The 11,507-nt window shown below is 26.5% G+C and overlaps 1 protein-coding gene across 1 annotated transcript; it reads right to left on the bottom strand.

The window, feature by feature from the left end:
• Positions 1–8,998: 8,998 nt before the first annotated feature.
• LOC107061876 (agamous-like MADS-box protein AGL28) lies at positions 8,999–9,511 on the bottom strand. Its single transcript, XM_015311806.1, has one exon. The coding sequence runs from the start codon at positions 9,509–9,511 to the stop codon at positions 8,999–9,001; it is 513 nt and encodes a 170-aa protein (XP_015167292.1).
• Between the last annotated feature and the right edge of the window lie 1,996 nt (positions 9,512–11,507).

Genomic DNA, 11,507 nt, shown 5'->3' with positions numbered 1-11,507 from the left:
TGATGTGCCCATAATTATATTCATAGTATATAGTTATATTAATTAATTAGAATATTAAGGTTTGTGAGGGGCACGTAAACCCTTCTAGTATAATCATTAAGTTATATAGTATAGTACTATTATAATTTATACTAGTTATAATTTTGCTCAAGTAAAGCATTTTTAGTCTTAAAGTTATTGCTTTATGTGACATCATTTTGTACGTAGCTTTTGAGTTGGTAAAAAGAAAACTATCATGCACTCATCTCATGGTTTGCTTTTAGTTGATTCTTTATTGTAGAGAAGTTTATCTTTTGAGTTATTCTTTTCATCTTTCCTATCGTTTAGTTGTGGAGTCAGAATTTTATTAAATGTGAGAATTAAGTTTTATATTTGTAATTTTTTTCCAAAAGAATTATAAAAATATGATATACTAATATTTTTAATGATGTGAGATTTTTTGAAGAAAAATATTGTACAAATTTTATCTAAAGCGAACAATATCATATCATATTAAAAGTGTATTATATTTAGAATGTTTTAGCGTAACAATTGATATCAAAATAGTCAATGGTTCTGCAAGATGAATATAGCTATGGGCCTCGACTTACTAGCTTTGCCTATCTACGAATTAAACCGATCTTTATCTCTGACTTTGGAGACATGTACACATATAAAAGAAGCCAGTGAATTTTGATGATCATATACAGTTAAATACTCGATTGTGAATAGTACACAATTTATCTCTAGATAAGATCATGAGATATCAAATTATGTAATACTTAGTGAGAGAAAGAGAAAATTATCGGGTGTGCAAATAAAATCTAACATTGATAGTTGAAAAAATAGTGCTACAAATGAGTTTTTTTTTTTTTTTGGTTAATGCTACAAATGAGTTCTTTTGAAGAAATCTGTGCAAGTTTGATTCTAAACAGACAATATTACATTATATTAAGCACAATTTTAGAATGTTTTAATCAAACATATATAATTTTATCAAAAGGATTCATAATATAAAAAGTAAATATACACATAAGAAAAATTGGTGAAGTTACTTTCTGTCATCAGTCTAGATTATTCTATTTTTTTAATAAATAAATAAATAAAATCCTAGTATTCTCTCCACTAAAGAAGCACCATGGGGGCTTGAATTATTGAGTGTAGTGTGCATGTTTTAGTGTGTTGAGCTCCACTCTTTTTGTATCATTAATAATTGAAGTACCTTAACCATATCCACTTGGAATTGCTAAAAAAATAATTATTATGTATTAACTTCATTTATGTGTAGATTCTTAAAATGATTATTAATATTTGAGGTTGAAAAAAAGATTAATTTCAACTTGATGCACAAATCATTATATGTTCATAAATCATTCAGAATTTAGAAAATTAAGAATTGTACTACAGAGGGGTGTGGTGTAGGTAAACAACATATTCTAATATAAGTATTAGTATTTATTTTCATGGCTCGGGATCATGTAAAGACAACTTTAATTTATTATTACTCCTATATTAGGATTGTGAGATTTTTTTTGACTTCCTTTAATTAAAAATGTAAGAAAAATATCAGAATTATGATGAGTTAATTAAGATTTCTCTATAACTATCTTGACTTGAGCCCCGAGAATGAAAACAATCTTGGTAAGAATGGTTTCCTATAGTAGGAAAAACACATGAATTTTCTACGGACGGATATTTCTCATCGGACTAATGTCAACGTCACAAATATGTGATAATCAAAAGATTCCAAAGCTGATATCAGATACCGAACGAAAAACAAAAGGTTTTTAAAAATTAAAGAAAAAAGGATATGGAAAATTAGTTGGATAACTTATAACTACCCTAGTTGTTAATGATTTTAGAATATTTATTGATCTTATAGTATTTTGACTTGCTTATCGCGAGTAGCTTTAAATTAAAGAATATTTAAGTCATATTAGGTATACTAAAACTATTTCCAACATTTATTTTTACTTGTTTATATTTGAATTGGTACATCTTTTAAGACGTAACAAATAAAAGAGTAATTTTATCATATTATCCCTAATTATTATAAGTCAATCGATTTCATTGGCCTTCAAACTTGGCCATGTAGGGCCTTACATGCATTGTGACAAGTACTCGTTCCATTTTCATTAATAACATCTGTTTTTTCAGCGTTTCAGTATCACATAATAGGAATTCAAGTGTTTAATTTCCGTACGTCTTAGTCCACTAAATTTTCAAAAATAAATCGATTGACTCAATTGGCCTCCAAACTTGGTCAGGTCGAGCCTCACAGGTCTAGTGATCAGTACTCGTTGCATTTTTCATCAATGACGCCTGGTTGGAAAATAAATTGGAAATAACTAGTAAGTACTTAGTAATAAGGCTAAAATATGAACAAATCAATAAAAATATATGGAGTAGAAATTAAAGTAAACGGTATTTATAGATCTTATGGGAATGTCAACTAATTATTGTTTTTGAAAGTAGTTGAAGCTTAACATCATTGAGATCAATTAATTTTAATTAAAGAAATAAGAGAGAAGAGATTTATTAAACATTTTGGAATAATAGCTGGAATATATATATGGCGCTTTCACAGTCCAATATTCTTTAATTATTATTTGTAGAGAGAGTTTAGTTGGCTTTCAAGTAAAAATTATAATAATAAAATTAAGGCAAAGTATGCCAAATAAAATATGTTGCTGCCAATTCTAGCTTGGGGAGAAGTCTAATTTAATTATTGAATTACTCTATTATATGTTGAAAATTCAAAATTGATACTTTCTTTCATCTCAATTTATAATATATAGCATAGTTTAATTAGTTATAAAATTAAAGATTTTTTAAAATTATGGCCTAAAATATATTTTTAAACATTTGTGTAGCGGTAAGTATCTTATTAAGATAAAATGAGAAATTTACAATTAAATTATTTCTAAATATAAAAATATAATTTTCTTTTATTTATATAGCTGATTATATCTTTAATATTGTCACTCACGTGTGAGTTTGATTCTTTTTTCACAACGTAAATAAATGAAAACACTTTTTTAGAATGGATGGGCATGATTGCATGAGACCAAGCCCAAAACTATTGTCATATTGAAGTGTTTGATCATCTTATCCAAAAGCATAAATCGTTAAAAAAGCCACACATTTTTATTTACTTAAATCTATCTTCAATAAATATTGCTACTTTTTTGCTTCATCGATAAGACGACAAGTGGCAATAACTTATTTGTTAATCCCTCATGAAAATTTAAATTGACTGGCTAATAGTGAACTAATCATAACTATCCAAAATGCATCACTGACTCAAAATGGTAATAACATAAAGAACAAAAAGCACAAAATTATACTCCTTTTTTTTTTATAGTATAAGTTACAAAAATTAGTGGCACAGGTATATCTACAAGTCACTATAAAATTAAAGTCCAAAATGCATCACTGTATTTTATGGTGCATGTTGGTTTGAAATAGTCATCACTATAAGTTGGAATAAGTTCAGACGGGGGCGGAGTTAGGTAGGACTGATGGAATTTTTTCGAATTATTTTCGACCAAAAATTATTCACATTAGCTTTTAAGTTGCTCACTCTATAGTTCTACTAGTACAACTACTACTAGTTATAGGAATATGGATAAAGTCCACTCATTATATTCCTACTCTCTTCTTTTAACCACTTCTTTTTAAGTTGTCTATCGAAGAGATAATATCTTTTGTAGTTTTTATTCGATGTTCGATATCTTTTTTAATGTTTGATTTAGAGATCAAGTCAAAATTTAAAATTTAGTAAGTTCTGAATTTGTCACTAAATTCATAGATCATTTAAAATTAAATGAGTACTTACCACTTTATCATAACATTTAATTATCAATAAATGGATAATTGCTTAGTACTTTTGAATAAGCATAACAAATAGTGGTTCCAATTAAAAATTAAAAAATTTAAAAGTGAGAAGGGCTCTTAGTAGTAACATATATATGTTCTGGTTTATCTGATATTGGTCTTTGTGGTCCATAAAAGGAAACAATTTATTAGAATTTTGTTTAAGAATTTCTTTTAAAAGGAATAAATTTCATTTCTCTTATGCAATATCTTTTTATAAGATTTTTTTTTAATTGAATAAAAGACTCGATGCATATGTAATTGTACAACAAATTAACAATGTATGTCTAAGCTTTTGGAAATAATATTTACATGGAAATGAAAGAAACCAAAGTAATTCATAAAAAAATTTATTACAAAATTAAAAGTTGTTCTAATTTATGGTCAAATGAATGAATACAACATTTGAAGGCTCATATGAGAATTGATTTGATTGTCCTAACTATGAAATAATATTTCGTGTATATGAGTGGAAGGCTTATTTCATAAGAATTAAAAAAATGCAAATTAATGTAAGTCAAGATTATTCTATTTAAATACCACTAAAGTAGCATCATATGGATTTAATTATTTATTATATATTTTCTCTGTCCTAATTTTATGTGACATTTTTAAAATTTTGAGATTTAAACAAGCCTATTTTGATCGAAATTTTTCAAAGATTTTTTTAACATTTTAAATAATTAATTATTATGACTTATAATACTTTTTACGTAGTTTACAAATATATAAATTGTTGGTCAAACTTAAATTATTTGACTCCCTAAAAATAAAAAGTGTCACATAAATTGGGACCGAGGGAGTACATGTTTTTGTGGGTTGAGCTCCACTTTTCTAGTCATCAATCATTGAAATACCATAACCATATCCACCCGGGGATGCTAAAAAGAATGATTTTTTTTTATGATTAGTTTTCTAAAATATTCAAGATAAATAATTCAATATGTAACTTTATTTTATTTTTATTTGGTGTTCGAAATATGCATTGAGGTCCAATGAAATTTGAATTCGCACATTACAAGGCCTATATATGATGTTGACACTTTCAATATGACTTTTTTCATTTCAAAAAACTCCAACCTGAGACATCTGATTGAGGACGTAGGGATCCCTCATATGTAACTTAGCTATGCTTCTTTCAATTAATTTTTTTTTAAAAAGGAGAAGTTAGTTAGGGAACCTTCCTCTTGTTTTTGTGAGATTTTAGAATATTTCCTTGCTTACAATATTGCATATATTTTGACTTGTTATTCCAAATGCCTTTAAATAATAAAAAAGTTATTAGGTAAAAAAAAAAGTAATTAATTAAATGATACTGAGAGATCTTATGGAAATGTCAACTGATGGCTTATGAAAGTAGTTGATGTTTAATACTATTGAGAATAACCAAAATATAAAATAAAAATCGAGGATGAAAAAAATTATATTGAAAGTATGGAATTCAGAAATAGGTTATGTAATATGTAAATATAAATTTAATCGAGCCTTAATATATTAAATATTAAATGAGCAATCAAATACCATTAAAATAAAATGAAGTTTTTTTTACCTATATAAGAAGTGTTGCTTTAATCTCAGTTATTCACACTAACAACATGTTTGGATAGTTGTTACATGTGGTTTCATACAGAATCGTATTATATTGTTCAATGAATTTAATATTTAAATAAATTATATTATCTCTCATTATCACATACCAATATTTTATTGGATAAACAAAAATACTTTATAAGAAAAAATATGATATCAAGTAGATTTATCATAAAAAGGTGAGATGAAGAATTAGATAGGATTATTAAATAATAAGAAAAAGGTATAAATGAGAAGAAGAAAAAAGATAACGATCGAACCTCACCAAATCGATTATTACATAAAATAGAAATTTTTATTATTATATAATATTACAATATAAATATATAAAAATAATAATCAAAACATCTATTATATTTAAAATAATGATACAATTACAACATGTAACATTAACCATCCAAACAAATTTTAAGACTAATCACTTTTATACTTGGTGTAACACCTCAAATATATATCAAACCTAACAACAATTTATATATACAAGATTTCAGAAATTTTAAATCTTATTTTGTTTTGAATCATTTTTTGAGATCTAACTTACATCTGATGCTACAAATAAAACTCAGATTTAGCTTTTACTAAAATTATAGTATCATTAAATAGATTCAATTTAACCACATTTTATTTGAATCATTGACATATATATGAAAAATTCTAAAATATATGATAAGTAATTTAAATATTGAACTCATAATTAATACAAAAATTTGAGTCTTTCAGTTCACTAAATTCATATCATAAATGGAAATCACTACTAAATTCAACTAACACCATCAAATTTTAAATAAAAATAGAAACTAAAACTTAGAAGAAAAAAAAACAACATTTAAGAAACTTAATTATTTCATTCCACGAGGCTTCAAATGTATTAGGAACCATTGTATGCTTAATTAGCATTTTTTTAGGAGCTTGTGCAAACGAAGTAGCAACATTTTTTAGCATAAAATCAATCTCATCCAATCGACTTTCAAATTTTTTCAAATCCTCAGCATTAGATTTCTTAATTTGCTCCCATATTTCTTCCATACCAGTCTCATCGGTTGTCTGATCAGTTGGAGTCTTTTCTTTGATCTCGAGATTGTCAAGTTCATTTTCATCTTCTATTTTGACTATCGGAACCTTCTGACATCTTAGAGTCTTTTTTTCTGCCATTTCTCAAGTTTTGAAGAACGATAAAAAAAAAATGATATGTTATTTGATGAGGCTCTCCAAAAAAAATGTGTTGCTTATTTATACAAAAAATTCTTCAATGTTGTAATTAATTTCTTGCAATACTATAAATGAAAACAAATCTCCTCATTATGTTAAAATTATAGTAACAAAATATATTTATATAGATACTTAAAATAATATAGTCTTGCACTTACCATAATAATAAAAAATAAATCAAAAATTTCATATTAAAGAGATTAATATTCTAATTTGGTTAATGACTTGATCAAATTGAGGAAAGTAGGTGAGAACATAATTTGAAATGAAATAATCTATATATCAAAATCTTCAAAAAATTCAATATAATAGGAAAATGTTTTAATATGCTACTATAATTGTAGACGGCAAAAGTTAATATAATTAGAAGAAAAATAAATTTCTTGCCCAAAATTTCTTGAATTTTCGTGAATGGAAAAGTTATCAAAATCCAAAAACAAATCTAAGTTAGTGTTGGGGAATTTCAAAATATTTGATGACCAAAATTTGAAAATCTGGTCAAATTTTATAGTCAAATAAATAGTTAAAGGTGAATTTTTAGAATCTACTCTCAAAATATATGGTCAATGCTAGTTAAAAATATTAGAAAACTATATAATTAGACATACTTCACTACTATATATTATTATTATCTATACTGTCAAAATATTATGTATTTTACCACTAATTTAGAATTATCTACGTATCTTATGCTTAGATACATGTATTTTTGTCTACTAGATACATAAAATGGGAGCGAGGCGAGCGAGATTTGTATGTATCTCAGACACATGTGAATCACACTAGATATACACTAGATACATACTATCTGTATGTATCTTGAGTGATTCACATGTATTTGGGATACCATATACATGAGAGAGTGGGGAGTGAGATGGGAGATAGGCGAGCAAGATTTGCTATATATGTATACCAAATACATGCGGATCCACTTGGATACAATATATCTATAACAAATTACACTTAAATTTGAACCCATGTATATGAGATAATCTTATATAACATAGCACACGACGAAAAGATAATCTTAATTTTTATTTTTGACTAAGCAAATTGTTGAATTAAAAACCATAATCAACATATTTATGTGTTAATACAATCCAGACGCAATTATTTTATAATTATCATATTTATTCATATAACAACTTACGTGTGATGATATATATAAAAAAAAAAGGTCAAATTTGTTAGTAATGGGTGTAAAACTGCGCTAATCATTAAGAAAATGGGTTAAATTTGTCATTTACGAAATCTTAGCCATCATGAAAATTCTGATTTCACCGCTAAATTTAAATATTTTTATTTTTTCTCTAAAAAGTGACTTTAGCTTTTAGTTGGCTCAATCTATAGTACAACAACTAGAAACACTTTAACTTGACAGAATCTTCTACGATACAGAGAGAAAATGGACCTCACTATCCGCTTGAATTAAATTTCGCCTTCTAGCTTCGATTAATTATTTTTCTAAGGGTATTTTTATCCTAAAATCTGTTGTAGATTTATCTAAATAGCACAAAACGTGTAGGAATAAATTTGAATTAATTTTGAACACATTATATGGGTATGATTAGATTAAAACCCTGAAAACTAATTTGTATTTATTAGTCAAAAGCGAAGATTTAGAGTGTGTTTGGTATTAAGAAAAACATTTTTTGGAAAATGTTTTCCAATTTCTCATGTTTGGTTGGGTAAAATGTTCTCGAATTTTTTTTCCAAATCAACTCATTATTTTTTTTTTTTTAAAGTTTGTTTTTAAAAAATATTTCCAATTTCAAATTTTTAATTTTTTCAACCCACACCACCCCACCCTCTCCCCACAAAAAATTATGTTTATTTCTAAAAAAATATTTTTAATTTAAATTCAAAAATCATTTTTTGCTTTCTAGTAAAAATAAAAGATATTTTCTCAAAAATATTTTTCATTCATAAAGCAAACACTAAAAAATATTTTCTACTCACCATCCAAACATGAGAAAATAAATTAAAAATCCACTTGTTTTTCAGGAAAACATTTTCCTCCGTACCAAACACACCCTTAAGGTCTTCAGAAGGAGAGTATCATTAAGTAGATTCAATTAATCACATTTTATTTGAATCATTGACATAAATGTTAAAAAATATAAGACATACCATAAAAAATTAAATATTGAACTCATAATTAATACATAACTTCGAGTCTTTGAGTTCACTAAATTCTTATCATAAATGGAAATCATTACTAAATTCAAATAACACCATAAACTTTAAAATAAAAATAGAAACTAAAACTTAAAAAAAAAAACGTTTAAAAAACTTAACTATTTCATTGCATGAAACTTCAAATGTATCAGGAACCATTTTATGCTTAATTAGCATTTTCTTGAGGAGCTTGTGCAATAGAAGAAGCAACAACATTTTTCAGCATCAAATCAACTTCATCCAATCGACTTTCAAATTTTTTCAAATCCTCTGGATTAAATTCCTTAATTTGTTTCCACATTTCCTCTATGTCAGTCTCGTCTGTTGTCTGATTAGCTAAAGTCTCTTTTATGATCTCGAGATCTTCAAGTTCAACTTGTTTCTCCTTGATTCTGGTCCGAGTGTTTGCAATGTTAAGGCGACTAGTTTCACTTCCCTGTGTATATGGACTAAAAAATCGATCAACAACAGCATCAATTGTAGGGTGGAAAAATGAGAAAGGATTATCAGAGGGGGAAAATGTTACTATTCCCACATCAATGTCATATTTTCTAATCATATCGCTTGCTTTCTTGTATAAAGTTTCCCGACGCTTTGAAAATGATGAGTATAAATCATCTTCATTTTCTATTTTGGCCATCGAAATCTTCTGACGTCCTAGGGTCTTTTTTTCTGCCATGGCTCTAATATGATATGTTAATTGATGAGGCTCTCCAAACAAAATGTGTTGCTTATTTATACAAAAAATTCTTCAATGTTATAATTAATTTCTTGCCATACTATAAATGAAAACAAATCTCCTCATTATATTAAAATTATAGTAACAAAATATATTTATATAGATACTTAAAACAATATAGTCTTGCACTTACCATAATAATAAAAAATAAATCAAAAATTTTAAATTAAAGAGATTAATATTCTAATTTGGTTAATGACTTAATCAAATTGAGGAAAGTAGGTGAGAGCAGAATTTGAAATGAAATAATCTATATATCAAAATCTTCGAAAATTCAATATAATAGGAAAATGTTTTAATATGCTACTATAATTGTAGAAGACAAAAGTTAATATAATTAGAAGAAAAATAAATTTCTTGCCCAAAATTTCTTGAAGTTTCGTGAATGGAAAAGCTACCAAAATCCAAAAACAAATCTTAGTTAGTGTTGGGGAACTTCAAAATATTTGATGACCAAAATTTGAAAATCTGGTCAAATTTTATAGTCAAATAAATAGTTAAAGGTGAATTTTTAGAATCTAGTCTCAAAATATATGGTCAATGCTAGTTAAAAAATATTTAGAAAAACTATATAATTAGACATACTTCACTACTATATATTATTATTATCTATACTGTCAAAAATATTATGTATTTTTACCACTAATTTAGAATTATCTACGTATCTTATGCTTAGATACATGTATTTTTTTCTACCAGATACATAAATAGGGAGAGAGGCGAGCGAAATTGGGGAGTGAGGCGAGCGAGATTTGTATGTATCTCAGACACATGTGAATCACACTAGATACATACTAGATACATACTATTTGTATGTATCTTGAGTGATTCACATGTATTTGGGATACCATATGCATGAGAGAGTGGGAAATGAGATGGGAGATAGGCGAGCAAGATTTGCTATATATATATATATATACCAAATACATGCAGATCCACTTGGATACAATATATCTAGAACAAATTACACTTAAATTTGAACCCATGTATATGAGATAATCTTATATAACATAGCACACGACGAAAAGATAATCTTAATTTTTATTTTTGACTAAGCAAATTGTTGAATTAAAAACCATAATCAACATATTTATGTGTTAATACAATCCAGACGCAATTATTTTATAATTATCATATTTATTCATATAACAACTTACGTGTGATGATATATATAAAAAAAAATGGTCAAATTTGTTGGTAATGGGTGTAAAACTGCGCTAATCATTAAGAAAATACGCTAAATTTGACATTTACGAAATCTTAACCATCATGAAAATTCTGATTTCACCGCTAAATTTAAATATTTTTATTTTTTCTCTAAATAGTGACTTTAGCTTTTAGTTGGCTCAATCTATAGTACAACTACTAGAGACACTTTAACTTGACATAATCTTCTACGATACAGAGAGAAAATGGACCTCACTATCCGCGTGAATTAAATTTCGCTTTCTAGCTCCGATTAATTATTTTTCTAAGGGTATTTTTATCCTAAAAACTGTTGTAGATTTATCTAAATAGCCCAAAACGTGTAGGAATAAATTTGAATTAATTTTGAACACATTATATGGGTGTGATTAGATTAAAACCCTGAAAACTAATTTGTATTTATTAGTCAAAAGCGAAGATTTAGAGTGTGTTTGGTATGAAGAAAAACATTTTTTGGAAAATATTTTCCAATTTCTCATGTTTGGTTGGGTAAAATGTTCTCGAATTTTTTTTCCAAATCAACTCATTTTTCTCAAATTTAAGGAAAATGACTTCCCTTCAAAAATTAAGGAAAACATTTTCCAAAACTTTCATCCAACTTCAAATTACAATTTTTTTGTTGAAAAAATAAATTTTAAGATTATTTTAAAAAATATTGTTCAAACTTCAAAAAAAAATTCTTACCCCACCCTCACCCCGATCCCCCCTCCCGCCAGCCCCTTAACACCCC

Source organism: Solanum tuberosum, unplaced genomic scaffold (assembly GCF_000226075.1).
Source record: "Solanum tuberosum cultivar DM 1-3 516 R44 unplaced genomic scaffold, SolTub_3.0 scf00177, whole genome shotgun sequence".
NCBI classification, from domain to species: Eukaryota; Viridiplantae; Streptophyta; class Magnoliopsida; order Solanales; family Solanaceae; genus Solanum; species Solanum tuberosum.
The sequence above is the reverse complement of the archived record's forward strand: the minus strand, read 5'-3'. Positions and strand labels throughout refer to the sequence as shown.

Bases quoted from the DNA above. Each gene is read 5' to 3' on its own strand.
- LOC107061876 (XM_015311806.1), bottom strand. From the start codon at position 9,511: ATGGCAGAAAAAAAGACCCTAGGACGTCAGAAGATTTCGATGGCCAAA.